This window comes from Anolis sagrei, chromosome 6 (assembly GCF_037176765.1).
Source record: "Anolis sagrei isolate rAnoSag1 chromosome 6, rAnoSag1.mat, whole genome shotgun sequence".
NCBI classification, from domain to species: Eukaryota; Metazoa; Chordata; class Lepidosauria; order Squamata; family Dactyloidae; genus Anolis; species Anolis sagrei.
In genome coordinates, this window is record NC_090026.1 from 77,342,730 (window position 1) to 77,370,681 (window position 27,952).

The window sequence follows — 27,952 nt, forward strand, 5'->3', positions numbered from 1 at the left end:
ACAAACCCTCTGGGTCCTCTATTTGCAAAATCCCAATTTTTCTCATACTTTATTTATATTTATTTCTGTTTGAGAGTGGGGAAGCATCAACATAATGAATGCTACCTCACTTTCTTTTAAAATCTTTTCCCTGATATCTCTGCTTCACAAACAGAAAGCAGCCATGCTATAGTAAGAGCGATTTGTAAGTAGGCACTTACTTGTGCTATAGTACATTTTTCTTTCTAGCTACCTTTTCTATGTTTTGGTACAGTTATTGAGATCCCTCTGAAAATAGCACCTGATGCTTACATGAAAACATTGATGGCCATAGAGGATGAACTTCTAGTCAAGATCAATATTATTGCTGATGTTCAAGAAACAAATGAGAAGTTCATGGAAGAACTGTATTTCAACTTTGAGTACCCCCCACTCAAAGTGGAGGTAAGGCATAAAGGAAAAGCAGTGCAATGCTTAATATGTAGAAAGCATAATTGTTGATGAACTGCAAATTCAATAAACAGTCCAATTGGGAAATCTTCTAGAGACAAAGTAGATAGCTGTCTGATTTTTTAAAAATAATTAGCTCATCCAACCTGCTAGAAGAGAGGGAATAGGAGATGAGCTCAGTGAGAATATGGAATATATAGGCTACTATGGGTCCCAGATTGTCCATTAAAGGAGTGGCATTGGTTCAGACCACCGAGACCTCTAAACCACTGGACTGTAGCAATTGGAGGCTCCATTTCAGTTGTGCATTGGAGCTGTTCCAGATTTTATAAAATATGAAATATGGTTTAGCACTATTGACATCTTTTTAAAGTGTGTCAAACTGTAGCATGGATTGATAGCCACAGTTCTTCAACTAGTGGGGTAGGGGATCTGGGAAATGCAATTCAATGAGCATCATTTCCAAACTCTTCTCTGATCTTAGAAATACCAACAACCAGTCAGTATTTTCAGTATCTGTTCATAAATGGGATTTGTTTGTTTGTTTGTTTCATTTTTCATCTTTTCCCCAATATGGAACCCAAGTTGGTTCAGTTTGATTTACATAAAATGCAGTTAAAACAAACTTCTAAAGAAATCTAAACAAAAATCATATTAAAACATTCATTTAATACAGCTGGAATAGAATAATACTGATAAAATACAACACAAAATACAACACAGCAATACAATAGTTAAGAGAAAAAGGTCAGGGTAAACAGAAAGCTTTTTGCCTGCTAGAGAAAGAGAACAACGAATTTCACACTCCATGGGAGGAATTCTGGAAGCGAACACCAAGGAGACAGTCCCCTTTGTCTGCACTAAATTTTATCCTAGAGCTGTAACTACATTGAACTCCATGGTTTCTCACTGATGTGGCACTGGGGGCTGTGCAGTGGTGGTTGGAGTGTGGAGGGATGGGTGTGTTGTTTTTGTGATGTGTGCTGGGGAAAGCATTAAATTTAGTTGTACAATGTACAATGACAAAAAAGTTATTATATTATATTATATTATATTATATTAATGTTCTGTTCTGTTCTAAATGGATCTATACTGGCATTGATCCCAAGAGAAAATAATTACCCAAGGATCTTAAAATTTGGCTAGGCTCATATTGGGAGATACAATTTGTGTGCATGTTATTGTGCTTATGTAATTAGCACTAACACATTTGATACACTTTATTTCATTTAATTTGTTCTTCTTTGTGACCCATCTTTGTTTGACAGATGGCAGAAAGTGCAAAGGTCAATGAAGATTTTACCTGTGCATTCATTTTCAAGAACACATTGTCCATTCCCCTGGAAAAATGCAAACTCCATGTTGAAGGCCTGGGTCTCTTTACGATGGAAACATTTGATCAAGGGTAAGGGGATGTGGGTCAAACTTGATGTCATCCAAAGCAGGGGTCCTCAAACGTTTTAAACAGAGGGCCAGGTCACCGTCCCTCAAACTGTTGGAGGGCCGGATTATAATTTGAAAAAAACATGAATGAATTCCTATGCACACTGCACATATCTTATTTGTAGTGCAAAAATCGCTTAAAAACAATACAATAATTAAAATGAAGACCAATTTTAACAAATATAAACTTATTCGTATTTCAATGAGAAGTGTGGGTCTGCTTTTGGCTGATGAGATAGGATTGTTGTTGTTGTGTGCTTTCAAGTCATTTCAGACTTAGGTTGACCCTGAGTGAGGGCCGGGTAAATGACCTTGGAGGGCCGTATCCGGCACCCGGGCCATAGTTTAGGGATCTCTGATCTAGAGTATCCAGTTATAGCCAGCAGTGTCATTTTGGCTAAACACACTCCCTCATGCCTTGAGAACTTAACCAAGACTGAATCTAGAGGGTTTTTTTTACCAATCATACTGGCGCATTACAACAGATTTGAACCACAAATCTTCTCCTGTCTCAGGCAACATTGCAGTTGAATAATTTCAGAATCTGAAGTGAAAAAACCTTAGAGGAGGTCCTTCTTGAGATGGTACAATTTATTATCAATCCTTATTTCAAAAATCAACAAAACAGCCCTGGGGTATTTGTGTTTCACCCTCTTCATTCTGCTCCTTCAGGGGTCAGAAAATGTGGAATTGGGGGGCAAGGATCAGATTCTCTCCTAGACACACATATAACAGGCCCAAATTCTTCTGTTTTTCTCTGTATTCCTTCTTAAAATGGTGATGGGACACTTGCTCTTTTGCTTCCCACTTACCTTTCCCTTCCCAAATGACCTCCAGTTCAAAGACAAAAAGCTGTTGGCTTCTTGAATGCATTTATCTTCAGCCTCAAGCTGTTTGGAATTTGATACATAGTAAAACTGCCTGTGCCAATAAAGTTGATTTCCTTTCTTGCCCATTTCCCCTCTCAAAAAACCTCCCTGAGCTTCAATTCAGGAACCTGCCAATTCTATACCGGAGAGTCATATATGTGACTTTGGAGATAGGAGCAGGAGCATTCATCCTGTCTTGGTTTCATCTAGGATTATGAAAACCTGCTTCTACATTTACACAAACAGAACTATCTACATAGACTGAAAGTAAAGCAGATCTACAAATCTGTGTATATGTGCTATACCAGGCATGCACAAACTGTGGCCCTCTGTGTATTTTGGACTTCAACTCCCACAATTCCTAACAGTCTAACGGAATTGTAGGAGTTGAAGTCCAAAACACTCAGTGGTCTGAAGTTTGCCCACACCTGAACTATACAGTTGACCTCCCACACTTGCAGATTTAACTTTTGTGGATATGATAATTAATGGATTTTATAAGTATCATCTCTGGCAACCTGTAGGTTCTCTAGTGTAGACTTTATAGTCAACTTCTACCAGAAGCTGACCAAGAAAATACCCCTCTAGAATCATTAGATCGCTCGGCACAATTCTGTGGCCAATTTGTGATGCAATATTCCTTCTTGGCAGGGGGTTGGCCTGGATGGCCCATGAGGTCTCTTCCAACTCTTTGATTCTATGGTTCTATAAAGCTGATCATAGAATTGCACTGGAATACTTAAGAGATTCCTAAAGAGGTATTCTTTTAGGTAAAAAATGATAGTTCTCCCACTTTCATGGGAGCCCTGCTTCCTAAGCTCCAGCGAATGTGGAGGGCTGATTGTATGATGAAGCTTAAGATCTTATGGTATTTATTTTTTTCTGTTATTATTATCCACTTTTATCCCCCAATTGGGACTCATTTGTGTCAAATCTTTGGAGGTTATTCATCTAAATATGCCCACACTGTATGGTGGATGCCTTAGTATGTGTTCACCACAGTTAGCATGTAATATAATGTAATATAATATATTGTATATACATATATTTATATTATAATGTAATGCAATATAATACTAATAATATGATATTATAATTATATATTTATATTATATGTAATATTACTAATAATATTACAATATAATGGTATAGTACAATATAGTAATATTGAATACTGATATTGTGCTATGCTAATAATATAATATATTGTATGTGTGTATATATATACATATATCTTGTAAGCCGCTCTGAGCAGCATATAAATGTCATAAATAAATAAATAAATAAATAAATAAATGATATGTCATAGCTACAGAAGCCGTGTGTTGGGTTTATGCATAGTTCAGTTTCAATCCAACCCAATGATGCGGTGATAACCTGTTGGTCTAGCAACTGAAGTTCACCTGCAATCATTAGGAACTTCTTGCATAGACTTCTCATTTTCATTATAAATCATTGATAGCTTTGTGTATGCCATAGTTTAGGCAGGGTGACATAGAAGCCCCTTCTATTGCAATAAAAGGGAAAGCCAATTTTCCCAGATGCTGTTTAATACATATGTCAATGGAGATCTACACATAATCTAGTACATTAAAAGATACTTTCATAACATAATCTCCTATATTTTTGTCCTTCTTAGGGACTTAGAACCTGGACGAATATTTAAATGCAAAATAGTGTGTGCACCAAGGAAGACTGGGCTGAAGAAGATTGTGGCCAAGCTGACATCCAACCAGATAAAAGGGATAACAGAGGAAAAGATGATCTGCATTACTAAGTAGAGCATTCCCAAGTTCTGTCATATGGTGTCAGCAGAGCTGTATGGCTGTATTTCTTTGACACTGCTTGTAGCATTGCTTGCACAGACAAAATGTTTAAACTGTGATAACTGAAGTGACTTAAGCATATAGCTGTTTTGATTTCAACTATTAAGAATGTAATAGAGATCATTAAAATGTTTCTTTCATGTTTAAGAGATCTGAAAACCTATGGTGACTAAAATGTGATTTGTGAAAACTGGAGTAAATTGTGTACTTCTCCAAATATTGTCAGACCGCAACTCTCAGCGATCGTTGCTAAGATAGGAGCCACAGTGGCACAATGGTTAAACCTTTGTGCCGGCTGAACTTCTGACCTGAAGACCTGAAGGTCAGCGGTTCGAAACCACAAGACAGGATGAGCTCCTGTCTGTCAGTCCCAGCTTCCCGTGCGGGGACATGAGAGAAGCCTTCCACAGGACGGTAACACATCCGGGCATCCCCTGAGAAATGTCTTTGCAGACAGCCAGTTCTCTCACACCAGAAGTGGCTTGCAGTATATTCTCAATTCGCTTCTGACATGATAAAAAAATTGTCAGAGTAACCAAGGAACACTGGGGATTGCAGTCCAGCAAACGTCTAAAAGACCATGAAAATCCTAATCCTGATATAAAGTGAATATATTGACCCCTCTTGCTCCTCTACGTAGCTGTGCCAGTTGCCAATTATGACATTTTCTAATTGCATATAATGTATAGATCTATTTCCAGTGTATTACAAAACTATATATAGCTTTCTATTCTCTCTCCGTAACTTTGTCAGATGTGCTATATTTTATATATAACACTGAAATTGTTCAGTTTTAACAGGCCAAATTTCTTCAGTGTGCAATTTGTAGACTTGCTTTAGTATTATACTAGGATATTAGTAGAACATTAACCTCAAAAAGGACAACTGATGTCCTGTTACTGAGCTTGTGTTAACTTTCCTTGTTAACATTTCCTGAAAATAAAGATTATTACTAGCATTTATCATCTTGTCTATCTGTTCAGCTAGTTGTCTGTATATTCGGCAAATTTAAAGAGGAATATGAGGATGAAAACAAAAGTTCACAATCTTCAGAGTCCTAAGGATGAACAAACTGATCTTTTTTGTTTGCAGTTGTGATATGAAATAATGACACTGCATCAGAAATACTGCAAAAAATAATATGCATAGTGTTCAATGCAAGTTTTGTATAATCTTCGAAAACGGAGCGAGGAGGAGGAAACTGCAAAACCCAGCAAAACAGATTAAGGGAGCTGGAGAGGATGGGGTTAATACCTGGGGTAGGAGTCAGCCATGGGGCTCCTGGAAAAGATGGGATTGCCTTCAGTGTTTTTTCTCTAGACTCTAGATTGGACTACTGTAATGCGCTCTACGTGGGGCTGCCCTTGAAAACAGCTCGGAAATTCCAACTGGTCCAACGGTTGACGGCCAGGTTGTTAACTGGCACTCCTTACAGAGAGAGGTCAGCCCTCCTGTTTAAGGAGCTCCATTGGCTGCCATTCATCTTCCGGTCCCAATTCAAGGTGCAGGTGCTCACCTACAAAGCCCTAAATGGTTTGGGACCCGCCTACCTGCGTGACCGCATCTCCGTATATGAACCCACATGTTCCCTTCAATCATCTGGAGAGGCCCTGCTCACGATCCCACCTGCGTCGCAAGCGTGTTCGGTGGGGATGAGGGACAGGGCCTTCTCTGTGGTGGCCCCCCAACTCTGGAACTCTCTCCCCAAGGACATCAGACAAGCCCCAACATTGGCAGTCTTTAGGAAGAGCCTGAAGACCTGGCTGTTCCAGTGTGCCTTTCCAGAATAGGAAACTCCTGGCATCATGTCCCAAATGCACTTTGTTAGAGATTTAGGATTGTCTGCACATTGCACCTATCTCCAAAAAACCTCTACATATCACCTGTCAAGTCCAGCACTTTTTAAAATTTTGTCCATTACATTTGGCCCGGCCTTTAGGTTTTAAATGCGTCATAGTGTCATTGTTTTTAGTGTTTTATTGTTTTGCTTGATGTTTTATTATTTGCTTATGAGTTTTACTGTTGTATTTGTATGTTGTTGTTTGTGCGTGGCCTTGGCCTTTGTAAGCCGCATCGAGTCATTCGAGAGATTTTGCGGGGTATAAATAAAGTTAATAATAATCATAATAATAATTTTCTCCCTCCCCAGCAGCGAAGTGCCCATTTCTTATGGAAAAGTTCCCTAAGCTCCTCTTCCAGAGAGGGCCCTGCTGGGAATTTGCTTTCCCAGCAGCTTGCATGGGGCAGGCACTGAAAAGTCTCTGAGTTCCTCTCGGAGCATGATGTGTGCTTCTCAGCCAATAAAAAGCCTGGTGTGTCCATGCTCTAATTGGCTGAGAATTGACACAACTGGCGACTACAATTCCCAGAAATCTCTCTTGCAGTTTGTCTTATTTAAAAAAAAAATGTTATGGTTAAAACTTAAAATAATTCTAAAAAATCAGTAGACTGGTGAATTGTTTCAAAACTTGGCAGGCCTGCAGTTGTAAATAGGGTCTAAAACTGAGGTAGGTTTCACGCAGATAGGCCTTAAAATGGTTAAGGATTGAGCCTTTTAATTTTCCCATTGTAGCCAATGGGCCGAATCTTTGCCAAATGAAAATGGCAATAGCCCTCCCTATAATAATAATAATAATAATAATTTTATTTGTACCCCGCTACCATCTCCCCAAGAGACTCGGTGCAGCTTACATGAGGCCAAGCCCACAATACAACAATAAGCAACAACAACAATAATACAAAACAATAAACTCATAAGCAAAAATAAGCAATAAACATTAACAATAACACAACGTGTTTAAAAACCTATGGGTGGGCCAAATGTAATAATTAAAATTTTTAATAAATAATGCTGGGCATGGCAAGGTGACATGTAACTGGGATAGAAGTTTTGGAGAGGGATGAAATGTGCAGACAATCTTAGATCACTAATAAAGTGCGTTTAGGGACATATTGCTGGGAGTTTCCTTATTCTGGGAAGGCACACTGAAACAACCACGTTTTCAGGCTCCTCCTAAAGACTGCAAGAGTTGGGGCTTGCCTAATGTCATTGAGGAGTGAGTTCCAGAGTCGAGAGACCACCACCGAGAAGGCTCTCTCCCTCGTCCCCACCAATTGCGCTTGCGATGGTGGTGGGAGCGTGAGCAGGGCCTCTCCAGATGATCGAAGAAATTGTGTGGGTTCGTACACAGAGATGCGGTCACGTAGGTAGGCGGGTCCCAAACCGTTTAGGGTTTTGTAGGTAAGCACCTGCACCTTGAATTGGGACCGGTAAATGAACGGCAGCCAATGGAGCTCCTTAAACAGAAGGATTGATTGCTCCCTGTAAGGAGCTCCAGATAACAACCTGGCCACCGCTCGTTGAACCAGTTGAAATTTCTGGGCCGTTTTCAAGGGTAGCCCCACGTAGAGTGCATTACAGTAGTCCAATCTGGAGGTGACTAAGGCATGGACCACCCTGGCCAGATCCACCTTCACGAGGTATGGTCGCAGTTGGTTGCTGTATTTGAGTAACTTCCTAGAAATGGACAAGATGGACTCCGAAACGGCATGCCTTTTGGCCGAATTGTACCCCTTTATCAATTATTATAAAATACATGTATGCATGCATATATGTACATTTGTGTATGTGAGTGAACGAGTCTGTGTCTAGGTGAAAACCTGTCCTGGGCACTGATGATTCCTCTCATTAAATTCTGTTAAAGCTATACTAATTCATATAAATTAACAGTCATGCCCTTTTTGAAGATGTGGCAGTATGTTAAACAATTCATAAAGGCAGCATTTGCATTTGTATTTTTTGGGTTCTGGGTGTTTCCTTATTTTGCTTTGGTTAAAGAAACATTCCAGTTTTAATTACAGATAGTAAGTGGAAAGCTCTGTTGCTCTCTCAGGCCATCAATAAGCATGCCAACAGAAAGAACATTTCAGTGGGCAGCACATCTGCAGGACTAGATTCATGAATTGATGTGTCATAGAAATACACAGTGAATCAATTGTTGGTACAGAACATTCCCATTCTCAGACACATCTATAGCTTACACATTAAAATGACAAGACTTAATAAGACTTAATGTCTCAGAATCTTGCTCTGAAATGGGAAACCTGCCTATTTCAATCTCTCCTTTATTTTTGATTCTCAAGTTCTTTCCATTCTAAATGGAAATATCTGAAAAAAATAACCTACAATAAAAATCAATTGAAATAAAAGCTTCATTTATGCCTATTTTGGTTCTGCAAAGTTGTTCTGCAAAGGTAAGTACAATATAGGTAGCCTTCACAGGAACAAGAATTTTAATAATAATAATAATTAAAAATTATTTATACCCCGACCCATCTCCCCAAAGGGACTTGGGGCAGCTCACAAAAGCACTCAAGGTGCTACACAAAAGAATAAAATTACACAGCACCAGAAAAATACATAAATTAACTGATTACAAACAATGGACAACATCAATTAATAAAATTAAGTTTAACATTTCTAAAACAGTCAAGTCCGTGGGTCATTGGGTTTCTTCAAACATGAACTAAAGTGACAAATAACAATGGTCAATGTCGTCACATGACCATAGTACATTAATCCAGGTCAAAGGCCCATGTAAATAGTCGTGTCTTTAGGCTAGACCGGAAGGTTTCGAGAGATGAGGCTAATCTAATCTCTCCAGGGAGAACATTCCAAAGCCGAGGAACCACCATTGAGAAGGCCCCCCTCTCGTCTTCACCAATCGCACCTGTGACAATGGTGGGACTGAGAGAAGAGCCTCTCCAGCAGATCTCAGGGCCTGCACCGGTTTGTAGAATGAGATGCGGTCCTCATGAATTGTGACTTTTTTTGAGTCCAATGGATTTGTATAGTGTGGCAAACGTGCCAGAGAACTGGTGGAGATGAAAAGTGAAAAAAAATCACCTCAATAGCACCATGAACAATTGAAAGAAAGAAGAACCATTGTGCGATCAAAATAGTGATTTATTTTTTTAATAAGTACCATTGTTCGGTGGAAGTCAAAAATGAGATACAAAGAGCAAAAATAATACACTAAGGTTTGTAAATGCGTAAACTTTAATTGCATAGAACATACAATGAACAGCCTGATACTGGACATGAAAACACAATATTTCCTCACAGGCTGGGATCCAGTTCATTATTTATTGGAGTTTTTGAACTAAGGCACCTTTCTGCCTACACAATGGCTGTTTTTTAAAGACATACCACATGTCTAAAACAGGAAACATAGGGTCATTGGTTGCACATGATTAACTTAATAGCACACATATATTTTCTTTCTCCAAGACAACTTCTGAGGTCCTGCCTGTGCAAACAATTAACATACTAAACATGGAGCTGTCCAAGGCAGGCTGTTTTGAAGGCTTCCATGGAACTACTCACATAGGCAACAATAGACATAGTAATATAAATGCTGGATTCCAGATAAATTAGCTATTTAATCTGAAGGATTTTTTTAAGGCTCTGCCCCTAAATAGCTCTTCAGCAGAAGCACAACCATGTCAAAACTTGTTAGATGCTTTGGTTCATGGCTCATGAACTAAAAATGATTTAATCTCAGTCTGCTGCATAAAGCTTTACAAAATGCTTTGAGAATGAATAAGGCACTTTTATTTAACACAGGCAAGAATGTTCCTTTAAAAAGCAGTCCACGGGAATTTAAAAATCCATATTTATTCCTAGGTCTTTCCCTCCATTTCTCTGCTGGGCATCAAAATAAGGTGGTAAAGTGAAATACAATTGAAATCCACAGTGGATTAGGTGCTAATTCCCATTATGAAAACTAAATTAAGTTCCTTTCACAGAACAACCTTCTTTAGTATCTACCTTTCAGCCCCTTCTCTAACTTTATTGACCCCCACCACATGTGAGGAATGAAGCAAGGAGAAACTTCCCCAAATCGGATGGTCTTCCTTTCACAGTAGAAGTGGAAGTAACTTCTCCTTTCTTCTATTGACAATGCCATACCCAAATTCTATCCAACTGTCAGTCAATTCCGCTTCCATTTCAAGGTTAATTTACTCTTTGCCAATTGATCAAAATGTTGTAATAGTAAACTTCTACAATACAGTAAGATTCCCATAACTGCAGAAGCCATTATCTGCAGTATCTTTACAAAGGTTCCCAGCCTTTGGTCCTTTCAGATGTTTTGGTCTTCAGCTCCCACAATTCCTAGCACTTGTAAGATAGTTGGGATTTCTGGAAGTTGAAGTCCAAAATCTCTGGAGAACCAAAGGTTGGGAACCACTTCCTTCGGAAATGTTGGTTCTCCAGGTGACTTTATGCTATACTTCCCCCAGAAGTTATATTGGAGGACCTAGCAAATTCCCAGAGACTCTGTTGGTACGAGGGTCTTACCATACTTTTGAATGTACAAAGAATATTCTGACTTAACCAAAAGAAAGAAAGAAAAATCACAACCATGTATAGTCGCAACAAACACAAAATACAAATAAAGATCCATTTCAAAAACCAATGTTTGAAGTTTTTAAAAAGGACATTTTCCCTCATGTTTGAAGAAGTAAACAATATAATTTATATAATAGTAATTATATAAGAGTAATTTACTCTTGTGTAGCATTTTTGAAGCTTTATGAGCAGTACTTCCTAATAAAATTTCACTTAATTGCTTGATTTATTCCCTCTCTCAGGGCTATTCAGCCAATGAAATTAATGTTCTGATAGGCACCAGTATCAGTAGGTGCTCCACTGAAGTCAGTGGGGAACCACAAAGTAGAAATTAATTATTGAGCTGAGAGTAATTTTTTCCCTTTAGGCACTCAGCATATACAAGCCTGAAACAACCATTAGTTGCAGGTTATACTGTATGCCCCCGCCCCACTAATCCATTTACTATTTAGCTCTCAAACAGGCACCGGAATGAATGTATCTCTTGTGACCCATTCTCCAATAGTGGCTTTTTATACAAAGAGGCTTGCTTCATTAAAAAAAGTAGCATCTCTACTTAAAGCCAGAAGTAGGTTGGCCATTTTGCTGTGTGAACAGGGACATTTCAAGACATAGTTACAACAAATCTGTTACATAAATTCAACTGGCATTTTTCACATTAAAATCCTCTTTGAACACAATCCCAAACAATAAATAGGCTCAGGATGCTTCAAGGAATACACCTGTAGCTCCCACTCTGAATTAGGCACAATTTTTTTCGTGCAACTCAAATGCTTGGACAATTATAATTTAAATAACTATATTTTATTAATTCCCATTGACTGAACTACCTTTTCTCCCTTCCCCTAGTTTTTCTCAGTATTCTTTCTAAAAGTATATTCTGATTTAGGCCCAAGCAAGTGTTTAAACTTAAGCTTAGCAGGTAGCAAACTGGAGAACCTACACCTACCTTTCTGCTATCTGATACAAGCAAAAAGTTGTTCGTTCTCGCTTATTGGTCCCTTCTACAGTTGGGAGAAGTTCTCCTGCTCAAGTAAACAGGCACACACTTTGCATGTTAAGGAAAAACAGATGTAATGCCCAATATCTCTCCTTTTTAAAAGATCAGGCAACAGGTGATGAGAAAAACATTGAGTTTTCAAAAAGTTGCTACTAGTCAATAGACAATTCTGAGCTAAGCAAGCCAATGGTCACACTTAGAAGAAATATATGGGAAATATGAATCGTGATTACTATTAATCAAAAACAAACAAATAAAAAGCAGAGATAAATGGGCACAAGCATTCACTTGGCCTCTTCTCTAAACAGGGAGCTTAGAAGAAAACATAGGAATCCCCAATGTCTATAAGATACCCCTAATTTCCCTTCAAAGCAGCAACATTCCCCCAACCACCATAAAAGTGAAAATTCTCATAGCTCTTCAAAGCAAAACATATTTGGAAGATTTTCAGTTCCCAATCTGCAACACAGAAACTAGCATCCAGGTTTATATGCAAATATATTCTAATTTCATAAGTAAAGCTTTTAAGTGACAACCATGGCTCAAGATACAGATATTACTTTGGATGGATTTTAAAAAATAAATCAATTTTCTCAATAACAAATATCAAGAAAATTCCTCTCATTTCAGAAGTGCTTTGACATACAACATAGGAAGTGAGACCTGTTATTTAAGCAACACCAACCCAAAATCCCCTGATAATGTATGGATCTTAACCATACTAGGCTCATCATAGAGACTCCTCCACCCTTAAATTTTCTGTTATTTCACAAGAAATGGCAGTTGAGGTGCTAAAGGCGCGTGCTGATGCTATCCTTATCGATGAGCACCAGAAGGGAAGAAGGTTCCCCCTCAATAAAATATAAAAAAGCACCCAGAATTAAAGGGGAGGAATTAGAGAACCCATTCAACTACTCTTCATTTTATATATTTTCCATATTGTGTGTGTGTGTGTGTGTGTGTTTATAAATATATATATAATTCATGCAGACTCTTGCTTTTACATAAGGTTCCCCATGGTTTCCCTTCTCAACTATGGACTGGGTGGCCCTTGTGGTCTCTCCCAACTCAATGATTTAATGGATCAGTCTTTGGTTACTAACCAGCTTCAATAATATTACACTACCTATTGTTCACTGACCACTCACAGAAACCTGAAAACACCCCGGTTTTCCCATTTGTGACAGTTTTATTAAAGATGCACAGCATCTGAATTATACTAGTCTTACCTAATAGTGATGCATGCATATTAGGAGTGTGCAAAATGGCAGAAATCTGTTGTTTTCCTTCAAAATTTGGGTCCCCATCCTTTTCTATTTTCAGGAAGATTCCAGGATATTTGGGGAGGGGGGTTCAAATTCATAATTTGGGGTATGGAGTTTCATTTCTGTTTCTGGGAAGAATCTTCCTGAAAACAGAACCGGGGGGACGGGAAGACGGACGGGGCACCCATAATTCAAAACGAAAACAGAATGGATTTCTGCCATTTTGCACACCTCTAATGCATATGCACTGACTTTTTGACAAATTGCTGAGTTTGACCTATATTCCAGATATTGACCACTGATCACAATCCCACTGTTCTATAGCCAGGCTATTACAGATTATTCCACAATCTTTACTTATTTGTAAAATTAACTGAATTAAATTGAGATTAATTGGACACTCATAGGCAAAAGGTATACTGATTCCAAAGCATTCCTAGATAAGCAGACAAAACATAGCTTTTATTTCCCAATGTCGAAACTATATATTTTAACTACCCCTTATTTACAAATATATTTTAATAAGTGCTGGTTTTCCTAAGAAGTGACGACAGCATCTAATCTTTGTAAGTCTTTTGGTTGCAAAACAACTATTGTTTGGGACAAAACAATCAGTTATATAGAACATTAATTTCCCCTGAGTAGGCACCGGAAGGAAAAAAAGATTTCAATGCACTGAGTAGAAATGAGCACAAGGCGTTGTTGGTTTCCAAGAGTCACTTAGCTGGACTTGTAAGATTTGTTTGTTCTTGGTTTGAATTTTTTAACCCATTGTATAACATTTCATTTATTATTTTGTCATTGTCTTCATGGTAATCCCGTTGCTAACTGCTTGTGATGTAACTGGTCACTGTATTCTATGGTTGTTTGGTAAAAACATATAAACATTCATAATGACCTGCCATGTATAATTCTTCTTTTTTTAAAAAAAATCCAGGGTCTCTGCTTGACCACTCTTTGCACTACTTGAGAACACAATACACAGCCAAATGGACTATGAAAACTTAAGCTAAGCTTGGTAGTTTGCCTTTTTTGTATTGCATTTTTAAAGGAATGGTCAACTTTGTCATTGTTTGTATAGGAACTTCGTGGAACTTTGGTTAAATGATCATCAGCAGTAAAAATATTTGGAATGTACTTGCTTTGCATTGATTTGGTGAGGCCTTCAGCTAGAGAAATGGTAAAATCTCAATGCTTTCATGCAACATAATCCTTTAAAAGCTAAGCTTCAAGTGCACACATTTCAACAGGATACTGACATTGGTACAGGCACTTTCTGTTATTCACTGCACACTTCTATAACCACATCTTGATCAGGAAGCTGCTCAAAAGCTTCCTGGACCACCATCTCAGACGGAGCAACGGTTGCTGTCCCAGCTGGCGGAGACTTCTTGCAACTCAGGTCTGAAAGAGGATTGAACCATTGCAGTGACAATTGACCCCCGAAAGCCAGCTTGATCCCTTCCCAGCCGCTGACTTTTTCCCAAGTTGGCTCCTGCTTTTTAAGCCGTTCTATGCCCTGCAGGAGACAAAACAATTTGCATTTATTTATTGTAGGCAAACATTGCTGCACTTGGGATTCTGTTTTTAGAACAGAACAAACATTTAAATAATCGGGAATATTAAGATTCTTCCAAGAAATAAAAACCAAATATCCAGAATACAGAATTAAGAGCCTCATAATCTGCTCTTTAGAAATAATATGCTCACTGTTATTCCTATGCAGCTCCCAACATTTTTTTCATGGAATTTGTTTAAGGGCAGGCATTTGATGAAAGAAACACTTGCCAGAAAGTTGTAGCAGATGAAAGTGTCTACAGATAGCTCTAAAGCAAATAGTCTTGTTTTTAGATTAGACTTCTTCACATCACAGCAGGTGCCATGTTCAAATTCCTATTTAATCCTATGTGAGAGGAAATGAGGAATGCCTCTTCTGATTCTAGCTAAAACCCATGGTTGATATTTGCATTAGCATTACAAAAACACTGGGAGAAAATCTGTTACTAGATAAACTGGGGACCTTTAGATGGGTCAAAATGTTTTAAATAGCTTAATAGTTAAATATTGCAAGTCTTAGCACACACCTTGCAAAAAACTTAAACCACCATTAAATTTTTTTAACAGTTTTATTTCTTTATTTCTTTACCCTATTTATACCCTGCCTTTCTCTACCCTGAAGGAGACTCAAGGCATTTATTCAATGCCTTGCAACACATACAGACATTAAAAAGTTAAAAATCAGTTGAGTTGAAATTAATACAAGTTAAGCATTTAAAAAATATATACATTCAGTATTAAAATCTCGCCATCTGCCTATAGGAAGGCTTATTGCATTAGCCTATAGGAAGGGTTATTCTCTGACCATTCAAAGAACTTAGGAGAGGCAGAGTCTACTCACATATACACAGAAAAGTCAATTTAAGGGCATCTTTTCAAACACTATCATTAATCTATTTGCTTTAGAGGGGGGGGGGGGATTTGATGCCATGATGTCACTACAACTTGCTCTACATTCATCAGAAGGATCTGAAAGGACTAGTGTCTTATATAACCATGTGCTCCTTGACTAGTTAAATACAAGGTTTTGCTAGGGTTGTACAGACTACCAACTATTAATGTATAACCCCTGTGGTTATTTCAGATTTTTATGCCTGGTTCTCACTCAACATAGCTGGCGAACCATGAAGAATTAGAAAATATGACAGAAGCAGGAAGCTGTGTAAAAGCACGAACATTATTTTACACATTCGTTTATACCAGGGAAGCCTCTGTTAATAAGGGAAAGTTTGTGGTGTTTCACTTCCTTCTTTCTATGACATTGCTGCAAGATAGTCCAATATTTCCCCTTAGGTATCCAAGGTCTTGAACCTTCTCTGCCAAAGAATGCTGATGCCTTGCCAAACTACAAATCACAGGAACCCACAGCATTGAGCCATGGTCATTAAATTAGAGATTATGTCCCTCAAATAGGATCTCCAGGTGCACTTACTGAAACAGTTCCCCCTTTCGCTTTGGCTCAGCACTAAGATTACTGTATGACGAGAATCTAATGGGCACCCTAATTTTGGCAAGGTAATCTAGCCAAGAAAGGTGAACATTAAATTCGAGTAAACAGGGTATTTGCAAACCTTAAGGTATGTCCTCCCTGCAGGAAATGCTAAGACCTACTGTGCAGGTATGATCTCGTCCAGGCCTCTTCAACCTGCAGTCCTCCTAGTGTTTGGGCCTCCAGCTCCTAGAAGCCCTAGTTCAATGGTAGCAATTCTGGGAAGTCCAAAACATCTAGAGGGCCTCAGACTGAAGAGGCCTGATCTATACTGCATAAACCGGTGATTATAGCTAGTTCTGCAAAATACTTGTATGAGAGCAATGCAGGGCTGTTCCCAATGTTTAGTTCAAATCCCAACATTACATTTTCAAAAATTGTATCACTGTACTTGCAGGCCAGAATAGTAAGTAGTGGAGCAACTACAGACATTTACTGTATGTAGTATATACACAACAGAAGTATCTTTGGGTTGGGAATATCCAGCTTGTTTAGACCAAAGAATGGGATAGAAAACATTTGCAGACACATATATATTAATGCAACTTGGAAAGAAAATGATGGGCTTGGTTTATTACAGAAGGATTTCTTTAACACAAATAAAATAACTTCTTTTCACAAGCACAATTAACTATAATTCAATATGGATATATCTCAAGTGATTTATAAAAACAACCAACCAAAACAGACACACCCAAACTCATAGAACTGCTAGAAATAACAAACGGATAATAGCAGCACAATAAACAATGTGCATTAAACAATCTCAATGAATGTTTAAAAGTCTGGAAGAATAAAAAGGTCTCCACCAAGTTCCAAAAATAGATCACTTGGGCAGCAGGCAAGACTCCCTGGGGAGTGAATTTCACAGCTACGAGCTTATAAATATTTGAACATTGTTCACCACCTCTCAGTCAATCTAGGACTGCCTCACAGAATGAATGCATCAGAAAGGCACTTGGATCAATGACTTAACACAGGGGAATATATGAACTCATTTTCAAATTCTCACCACAGTGTAGTTTTATATCACTAAAGTCTGTTTTTTAATTATTTTCAAATTCTTTCTTCACTGTTTTGCATCTCTTGCTAGTATAATATTTGGAAACCCTAATGTGGACACTTAATTGGAAATAATGGAATATGAAAACAATGTTGTCATGTTACAGATCAGTTTGTGAAGTGTCTTATTCAGGGCAGAATTATTGTGTTTAGTTATTCCATGGATCCAATAAACAATATCCTATCTAATGACAAAAAAGTAGCAAATAAGCAGATTTTGGCAGAAATGTTTTGGGCGAAGTTTAACTGAGCTCAGTGCATCATAATTCTAACTATACGATCAGACTGAAAAAGAAAACATTCATTTTCCCACAATTTTTTACGAAAGAAATACATAATTGCTAAGGACACCTTACTTCCAGGGAATGACTCCAAAGTAGTAATTTTGGTACATAGTTTGTTTATTATATCCTATAGCTATCTTTCTCTTCCAACACACCAGGGAAAGAATCCAGGATTTGTTCTTGGTTTGTTACTCAAGTGAATTAAGACAGAAAGGAACCAAAGAAGAGTAGCTGCAGGTTAACAAATAATTCATGGAGGAAAATATTATGGTTCTTTAGATACAATATAATCAACCACCATCATATACAGTATACAAAAAATAGGGTTTCATAGATCCTTTTTGTCTTGTACAAATTAATTCAGTACAATGGTTGTAATAAAGACATATTAATACAAAATTGCAACAACAGAATTTATAACAGAAATGTTCCCTTACGGAACAAAAGCAATTATATCAAATTTAAAGATGTGGCTGATTTTGGGGGCATGGGGAAATGTTTTTCAACATTTGAAACCCAAGTTCTAGTTCATCAGACTTTTTTCCTCTATCATTTTAGCTACGCATTTAATTTCCCTTCCAAAAAAATGCACAGAAACAGTGGTCAGAAAAAGTTTATTGCATTTGTTTCCCATATGGAAGCATTAACAGAATTGAAAAGATGCATCATTCACATTATTTTCCAAACAAAACAGACCCATCAGCCTCTTCCATTAACTTCCTCCCCACTTCATGGCTTTGATTCAGTCTAAAGAAAAAATTCAGGACTACAGTACATCTCGCAGTTCTGCCATTTTGGAATTTTTATAATTATTTTTGCAATTGATCAGATAGCTCCTATCAGTAGTTTTCAGACCCAAAATATATAATAAATCCCTGCTCTGATGGACAAAAAAGCGTTACAAATTCAGTCAGTTTAGTGCAGTGGTTCCCAACCTTTGGGCCTCCACATGTTTTGGACATCAACTCCCAGAAATCCCAGCCAGCTTACCAGCTGTTAGGAACTGGGAGAGCTGAAGTCCAAAACACCTGGAGAACCACTGGTTTAGTATAATCTGTTTTACCTGCTTGTATTTTTCAACAGAATGTCCTCCACACCTCTATCCAGTGCTGACTACATACACAATTTGCCATCCATATAGTCATGACAGAAGGCATGCACTATCCTGGAACACATATTACCCCAATGTAAAATATATATGTATCAATATAAAAAGGAGAATAAACTATTGGAGATATAAAAAGGTGGTAACGTTTTTAAAAAAAGAGGACAATGCTGACATATCTACACAAACCACACTGTGCTTAGGTTTTGTCTGGACTTGCCTCTTCTGTACATGAACACTGTTCAAGAAGCATCCTTCAACATTTCAATATTTTTAAGCTGATATCTTGCTAATCTACACATTTAAATCAACATTTCACCTTTCCTTCCAATTATAAGGCATTACAATCCACACTTACTCACAAAACCATCCAGCGCTTAACCTAGGAAGACAGATTTAGAAGGTAGCAGGGCAAGAGGGCAAACGTGCAAGAAATCTTTTTCTGTAGTTGTTTGAAGTATAATAATGTAATGTTGTCGATACATTTTAAATGTTAAATGCAAAGCGGTTTTATTAACTGGTCTTCTTGCAAGGCCATACTTTTGTCTTGTATTCTTCAGTTCTCAGTAAGACTTGACTTCAACAGGTTGGGAGGGAAGTGGGGGCAGGAAGTTAGATACAAACGGCACAGCGAGAGACCTACTGTGAACTCAAAGCGTCACCTGCCATCTAGGAGTCCATAAGTGTTCATTTTAGAAGATGGCACTGTTGGCACAGACTGTCATTCAGATGTCAATCATGATGAGAAAGTACACAGTCAATAAAGATGGAGGGCACAGAAGAACGAGGCTCCCTCTTCACATTAGTTATGTCAGAGAAAGCAGATAGACAACCCAAAGAGACCAAGTAAAGTTAACCAGTTTTTTAAAAAAAGAAAGAAAAAGCTTCAGCCACCAGAAACAGAGGATTGTTACCAAAGGTTTTCAGAATACAGAGCTGCTTTTTTTTGTCTTTTCTCTGCAAGATCCAGTCATCGGATAGGCATTTTGAAAAATTGCCTTTTCACTCTGAACATTCATGTATAATAACCTTAGTGCTGTAAATGTGGTTTTGTTTCAGTGGAAATGCTGTTCATGGGTTCTCAGACCACATACTGGTATGGGTCTGCTTTTCCTTGGTCTGGAGTAGCAAATGGGCTAAGCCAAACTATAGAGAACGGATGGCCAAATACTGCTTTCATGTTCATCCATTTTGTTTTTTTAGCCCATCTTCTCTCTTCTTTTTTCAACTGTTCTATTCCCTGAAAACAGAAACATGACATTTTCAGTCAGGAACTTATTTCTGTAGTTCTGATTTCGGGGAAAAGGGTCCCTCAACGTTTCTTTTACGGCTGGATACATTTCCTAAGCATTTTTCTTTCACCTTTTTTTGCTAAATAATAGATAAAAACAAATCTGTGACAAATTATGATCATACAGCTGCTGTTGAGGAAATTCCATAACTCTCTCAATCCTATATGAGTGTTTGTGTATATATGTGCACACGCACACACATATAGAGATGCTCAATGTGGCAATTATTTTAATGAAACTAACTAACATGAAATCCCTCAATATTATCCCATGCTCCAACAATTTTCAGTGTATTCACTAACAAGTTCAAGACATGCCCTAGTATTAATCAAAAGCCAAGGCTGTCAATGGAGGAAAGGACTGAAGGATTAAGCAGAAGCATGTTGATATGTCAGAAAGGAATAATATTAGTAAAGGAGAGAAGGAGAATTCATATAGACCCCTCAGATACTAGGTTTCTAGTTTGATGGCTACTTCAATATTAGCATTATTCATTTCATTCAAGGGGAAAGTTGTTCTTTACAAATCAGCTACAAAATATTTTGTTTTAACAGTAGACATTTTTCAAAATGGATCCACTCTCCAGTTCTTTTGACTATCAACTTTCCACATCAAAATCAGATCACAATAAGATCACAATGGCTATCAAGGGAGAAACTAAATGTCATATGAAGCGAGAAACTGGTCAAAGAATCAGAGGGGCCACAAGAAGCAGAAATGCCAGGCCAAACAAATAATATGGGAACACACTACAGATGCCCACTGAAGATCTTAAAAACAGAAAATTAAATCAACAAGAGAACCAGAAATGTGGAACTAATGGGAGAATTTAGTTATCCAGAACACAGCTGTACATGCAATTAACAAAACAAAAAATATTTCTTAATACACTAAAAAAAACTGTAATTAAGAATGATTAGGGAACCAATAAGAACCAAAAGAAGAATTGAGCTTGCTTAGTTCACTGATCCTGATGGAAGTGTTGCTGCTGCAAGAAAATACAGTTTCATTTACAAGGCACATGTTGCCTGTGCCCCATGTTTTAGAGTAAATATATATGGTGAATGTGTATGGCAACACAGCAGGGAATTTGGTGGCACAGCAACTGTGATGGCAGGACATACCCCAGTGGGCTGAGAGAATGATGCATTTTCCTCAACCACTGGGAAATGCGAAACCTACAACAGATCTTTCCACATTCTAGCACATAACAATTATAAAGTATACCCATACAACAAATTAAATTAGGGTAAATAGAATAAGCAGATTATATAATACAGGTGAGAAGATACTAAGCAGCTGCTATATGTGAATGTGAAATGTAAAGATTCCTTACCCATGAACTCTGGCTATTTTACTATCAATCCAAACTATGCATAAAGAAGGAGGGAGGCAAAGAACATCCAACATAGTCGAACTTAGTTTTAGAAAAGCCAATTTAGTCGAAAGGTGCATTAATTATAAAACAGGTATGAAAGAGTTCAGAAAATCTGAAAAGATGCTTGAAACTGATGCAAACAGGCAGAGCAACAAGAAGGTTGGCCACAAATAAGACTGCATATGGAAAATACAAAAGGATGGTGCCAATAAACCTTAAAAGGAAGCAAAAATCTTCCCCAACAGAAGAAAAACTGAGTTATGGGGAAACCACAGACTTTCACAAAATGTGCAAATTATAAAGGTACAGAATCACTCCGAAATGAAAATTATTGACGGCATAAACATACTGAAAACTAGTGGGGAGGTGGCAAGCCCTTTGAATGATAAAAGTGTCAAAACATTTCTAAAGGCAAAAAGGACGGCTGCAGTGAAGCTAAATGAATCAATTTCATCAGCCTTTGCAGTAGAAGACATTGGAAGAATACCAAGATCTGGCCTATTGTTCTCAGATACAAATAATGCTTTCTGACCTGACAAACTAACAAATGTCTGTGTCTGGCAGACTCTGACATGGAAATGTACACTGCTAATTTTTTAAAGAAAAAACAAATTAGGAAAGAAATGCACATCCACTTATTAAGAAGGATTCGGGATGATGTCACGAAATTACAAGACCTACCATCAGTTCAACCATGTCAGAAAAGATAAAATCATTACATGTATTGAAAAACACTGAACATGGCTTCATGTTCTCTTATTTTAATGATTAAAAATGTATCACCACATATGTAGATTTATGGGAAGAAGGTTGCTCCAATAGATAAGGACTGCATTCAGACTTAGCTGCACACCTTGGTCCACTGTTACCAGCAAGACAAGCCTCAAATCTGTATGCTTATTTCACTCTTCCAGGAGGAAATTAGAAGCTTGTGATCCCATAGTAGTAACTGCAATTTGCTCTTGTATGTAACCTTTGTAAACTATGGTTTAAGGTAAAGGTAAAAGTTTCCTTTGGCATTAAGCCTAATCGTGTCCAGTTCTGGAGGGTTGTGCCATCTCCATTTCTAAGCTGAAGAGTCAGCATTATCTGTAGACATCTCCAAGGTCATGTGGTCAGCATGAATGCATGGAGCACCGTTACCTTCCTACAGAAGTGATACCTATTGAGCTACTCAAATTTGCATGTTTTCAAACTTCTAGGTTAGCAGAAACTGAGCTTTACAGCGAGAGATCACCCCGCTCTCCGGATTCAAACTGCCAACCTTTCAGTCAGCAAGTTCAGCAGCTCAGTGGTTTAACCCGCTGCACCACCAGGGGTTTACACACAGCAAAATCTCCAAATGACAATCAAAACACACATCTGCCAGGTCCATGCTCTAGTTTGCTGTAAACCAGGAACAGGAGCTTCTAATATACTCTTGCATATACCAAGAAAGGGATTGAGCAGGAGCCCAAGGTTGCTAATGCTTCAGATGATAAAACACACTTATCATTATATCTGAATGCAGACTTTTGTTTGAAAATTTGAAAACACTTCTGACAAAACTCTTCAAATACATTTGGAAATTATAGTTGTAAATAACTTTTGAGGGGTTGGGAAAGAATGTAAACAGAAAATGTTCATGCAAATTAGTGGTGGAAACCATACACCCCTCCTCATAATATTGGATTCCAGCTCTCAGCACTCATTGCCATTGGCAGTACAAGTTAGGAGGTTGGGAGTTGCAGTCCAACACTTCCTGGAGAGATGCATGATTTCTATTCCTGACACAGAGAAAAAAACAAGCAGTAGGGCCTAGATCTTTGTTTGGCCAATATATTAACTTGTTCATAACTTATTCTAATCAGGAATTGATAGCGATGTAACTGAGTTTGAAGAACACACCTGGCTAATTCAGCATAGGAAAACCCAAATAAGACTAGTGACTTTATGAAGGATTTTTCAAACTTGGTGGATGAGTAACATAACACATGAAATTGAACATATCTGCAAAATGATGTGAAAAAAAATTATCATATGTACGTGTGTGTCTTGATGAGGCTTTACTCAGGAAAACAGGCTTTGAAGCTTTAAGTGTCAGTTTAGCGTAAAGCAAAATCAAATGTACTGAGTACTAGAAATCACTAGGAGAAGATTAAGCTTCCAGAATCATAATGCCTTTATATTAGACTCAACAAAGCATCATGTATACTTCTCGTTTGCATATCCCAGGTAGTAACAGAATATACACTGAGAAAGCACCACCATAACAATCCAGGAATTAAAGCACCTTTCTTACAAGAACGCTGGAATATACTTGAAGTATTTAGGTTCACAAAAATGATAAAAAGAGATGGGGCACTGAATACCATAGCGAGATTTATCTAAATTCCTTTATACCATCTCTCTATAGATGGTCATCCATGTGAGTACTTAAATTCAAAGCGCCAGACAGTTTTAATCTTTGAAACTCGAAATGTCATGGAACATGGCTATTTTATGATCTATCTTCTGCTGTACAGGTATATTCCAGTACTAAGGTCTTCCTTGAAGGCAGTTTTTCATGATCCTCTGCTCAACTGGGGTGAATAGTGATTGAGAACAACCTTTTTGGCAATATCACCTTAGGTCTGCAATGCCTTTACAGGGAAAGCTTTCTTTGCCCAAATGTTACTCTCTTTGGAACTAGGTGAAGATCTTTGTATCTGCCCAGGCTGGGAGATTCTAAAACCTTTGGTTAAAAAAAAGCTGGCAAGGGCATGAATAAAGTGATGATGCCACAAACGCCCCACTGTGTGAAGATCTGCAGTTTCAGGTATGCCAACTCAGTAAACAATAATGATTACGATTATGCAATTTACTCTTGGAACACAGTAACTCTTTTCAAAGGCAAATAATAAAAATAGGTGGTTAAATATTTGACCATCATTTCCACTCTGGAATAAAAATCAGGTGAAACACAGAGGCCTTCTCCTTATGAGGAAAAAGAAGAATTCAAAAACTGCTCACTTTGTTTATGTTGAACCGGAGCTGAATTTTATTTATGGCTGGCTATGCTCACCAGAAAATACTTCAGACAAGTTGAAGGACACTGCAAAAAGCATGAACTGTCTACTGGGAAACAGCCAATAAAAAGGACAGAGAAATCACAGCCAACTCTCTGTATGCTCAATAAAATAGACAGATCTCTTTTGCCACATCCATTATGAAGGATCATCGCACTCTTACATACTGAGACTGTCACAGATTTTCTTCACACGGTCTCAGTAAAATCAAAAATAATTTTTAGCTGTTGTAACATTGATTTTGATTTATGGCAGCCCTATGATAGGCTGAGCTCCAACTCATGAACAACTCTGGGTGAGTCTTGCAGGGGCCTTGGCTTCCTTGATTTATTCTATCTAATTGGGTTGTGGTCTCCCTCGTCTGCCTTCTACCTTGCAAAACACTGTCTTTCCTACTCAGGTTCTTCTCATCATAAGAAAAAAAATAGTCACTTTGGATTTTAGACAGAGTTCACACTTCTAGAGAGAGTTTAGGCTATAATAATACCCTCATAATTTTTCTTTGAAATGACACAAATAAAATGCACAGAGGAATTACATTTTATTTTTAAAAAACGAATTGCTTTAAAAGTACACTTATTTCTGTAAACATGGTTTCTGCCATATTTTTCACCTCATCAAAGTAAATCTCTGTGTCAAGATGGGACTAATAGCAATGTATAGGTCAAACTGAGATGCTGGAATGTTAGTGACTGTGAAGAGCTCAGACTTTAGTATGAAAGACTCTCTATTTTAGGAGAAAAAGGCCAGCACAAAGGGATTCCAATGGCAAATAGAACAATATTCTTCACAAGCATATTTTCATATATACCCCAGCCTGCCTCTGAATTATGCTTGTTATTTCTTTATTGTTACCTTACTTTGATCTCTTACCTATTGGACAAATTATGTTTTTAGCCAAAGGAACACGGAAAGAAGCCCAGACATACTCACCGTTTCATCTGTGCAAATGGAGTGTACCTGCGTTCCAAACATAACAGATGTAAAGATGAGAAAGAGGAGAGCCTCAAAACACAGGAGAATAAGTAGGATCACAGTAGTTGGTGGAGAGAAAGAACTGCACTCTGCAAAAACAGAACACGGCAAGCATTGAATGCTTTAGACTGAGGTGGGCAAAAAGCAGCCTATGGAGTCACATGTGGTTCCTGAACCCTACTTTTGTAGTTTCTGTAGTCTCAACCCTGCTCCCCCACCCTCTAATATAAAAGAAAGCACCATTTTCAGGCTTGTTTCAACCTAAACGTAAAAGATAGTCCTCCCAACTGTGCAAAGATATCCCAACCCCAAACAGAAAGCTTCTATAACTTTCTTCCCATTGTATCAAATTTTACCGGAGTCCTTCACAAAATTTAAAATGATGCACCACTACTTCTGGTCATCTTTTTGGAAAGGATTGGATAAATACAGAAGTGCAACACATACACAAGGGAACTTGCCCCCTGGCTCACATGCAGTTGAGCACCAGTGTTTTAGACAGAAAAAAGAGTCAATAAATTATACTGCTTAATATTTAAATACTCGAAATGGAAAGGAGAATCGCACTTAAGATTATTACATATATAACATGACATGTCTATATTAAATAGCACATAATATTAAAAACCACAGTGACTAATAATTTAAAAGTATAAATTAAAAGCAGCAGTGGAATTATATAACTGAAAATATGACATCAGAAATAACCATAGTCATTTAGAACACTATCCCAACCTAGATAAGAATAGAAATGGGAATTCTAATTCCTTCAAACTTTGGATGTCAGGGTTTTTTTTAAGTACATTTCTAGTCCACATCTACAAAGACAAGCTCAAGTGTATGAATGCAACTGAACACTAAAATCTTGCAAGCAGAAATGGTTGGAGTACATGGTAATGGCAGGAGAGAGGTTCAGCACATAGCAATTACAAGCAGCTTTCATTGTATTGCCTTTTGCCTTCTCCTTTGCAGAAGGCAAAGAGAATTTGGTCACTTAAAAGTGTGCATGTCAGGAATCAGAACTAATCTGCCCCATGGATACATAAATATAGGAGAAGACGGTTAAGCAATTCCACCATGTACGGTAGATAGTGCCCCATTTTTGTTCCCACAGGGATAGGAAAGATATGACACACAGGTTTCCATCTGCAACCTCAATCTATAAACCAAAACAAATGGAAATCAAGACTAGTTTGGTTTGCTTGCATCTGCATTTATAGATTGTTCACCATAAAGGAGTCAAAGTTGCAATAAGTATAGAGGTAGCAAAAAGTGTGGCCTCTGAGCAACATGTATCTCTTTGTTTTAAGAGGAACCAGATAATCCAAAAATATCCAAAATACACCTGGCCTCTCTACATAGTGCAGGAGACAGCACTTCCATACTGTTTGTTGTCCACTCCAAATAGTTTTAAGTTGGGAACAACTGTTCTTTCAAATCCAAAAGAGACATCCAGTATACTTCTTAGTTTGGCAAAAGGCCTCCCCTGGGGTTCCTTTGGACCCTCAAAAGTAATCAAAGCCAAGAGCTCCAGTATATACTGTTTTGATTCAACAGGATAGTTGCCTGGAAGCACTATTTTAAGATGCTCTTGTTCTACATAGTGTAAGGAGCAGAAAAGTGCAGAGACAGGGCTGGTTTTATACCCTGCCCACATTTTTATGTCATCTTTTATGCCCCCAGGCTATTTTAGGCCAGGGCGGCCATTTTCCTAACAGAAAGTGAATCAGAATCTGACTTCAAATTCATTATTATAAAACAAGCTCCTCTTGTTTTACAATGACAAAACGACTCCTAATAGACAAGGGAATATAGGGATAAACGATTTCAAATTTTTGTATGGCTGTGTTCTCCAAGATCTCCGGAGAGGAGGAGCCCAATGCAGCCTCCTTCCACCAATAGTTGCCCACCACCCAGAGGACCATTTCCAGAATATAATAATCTTTTTCATGTTTATTGCCAAGTTTATTACCTCATTTCAGTGATTTGGTATGCCACATGTATCTAATGCTTTAAATATATTTTTTCACATTGGGATAATCATACATTCACACTGTGTTGAAAAGAGGTTATGATGAATTGTGACTTGAAATGTTCTTTAAAATAGGCTAAAAAACTACAAGGACAGAAACATTGCTGCCCACAACCCTCCAGAGGTGATGTATGTCATAGCTACATCATTATAGATTTCCAATGGTATAGTGGCAGCAGGATTTGTGTGTAAAAATAGTGGTAGCCGAATGGAGTGCAGAAGCTGTGCGTTGCTCACATTGATCTAAGACAATGGCCATATTTATAATGAGGCTGATGTATATGAAATTTGGTTTCTCAAACTAATACCAACTATGGAATCTTAGCTATATTATACTAGATATACATGGTCAATTTATACACAGCTGCAATAGAATAAAAGCAAATTCTACATGGTTCGATACCATACCACTCTGATAAAACCTGATGAAAGCAAATATGGAATAACATCTATGAAGTGATACTTTCCAACAGATTTTATCCATTTT

At 37.8% G+C, this 27,952-nt stretch overlaps 2 protein-coding genes across 4 annotated transcripts in view; one reads left to right on the plus strand and one right to left on the minus strand.

Annotated features, from left to right (window-relative positions):
* Positions 1-5,419, plus strand: part of LOC132778602 (protein-glutamine gamma-glutamyltransferase 4-like) — a 50,962-nt gene extending 45,543 nt beyond the window's left edge. Inside the window, exons 13-15 of the mRNA XM_067470204.1 lie at positions 254-423; positions 1,698-1,834; positions 4,381-5,419. Of these exons, the coding sequence (XP_067326305.1) occupies positions 254-423; positions 1,698-1,834; positions 4,381-4,522 (449 nt within the window). The 3' untranslated portion in view covers positions 4,523-5,419. The remainder of the gene's footprint in view (positions 1-253; positions 424-1,697; positions 1,835-4,380) is intronic.
* A 4,093-nt stretch (positions 5,420-9,512) lies between these two features.
* ZDHHC3 (zinc finger DHHC-type palmitoyltransferase 3) overlaps positions 9,513-27,952 on the minus strand; it is a 41,633-nt gene continuing 23,193 nt past the window's right edge. For 2 of the 3 annotated variants that reach the window (XM_060781775.2, XM_060781776.2), the window contains 2 exons: positions 25,392-25,522; positions 9,513-14,763 (listed from right to left, as the gene is read on the minus strand). In XM_060781775.2, the coding sequence (XP_060637758.2) occupies positions 14,524-14,763; positions 25,392-25,522 (371 nt within the window). In that variant the 3' untranslated portion in view covers positions 9,513-14,523. Of the gene's footprint in view, positions 14,764-18,233; positions 19,982-25,391; positions 25,523-27,952 lie in introns of those variants that run through there. The other variant, XM_060781777.2, reaches the window with a different exon arrangement.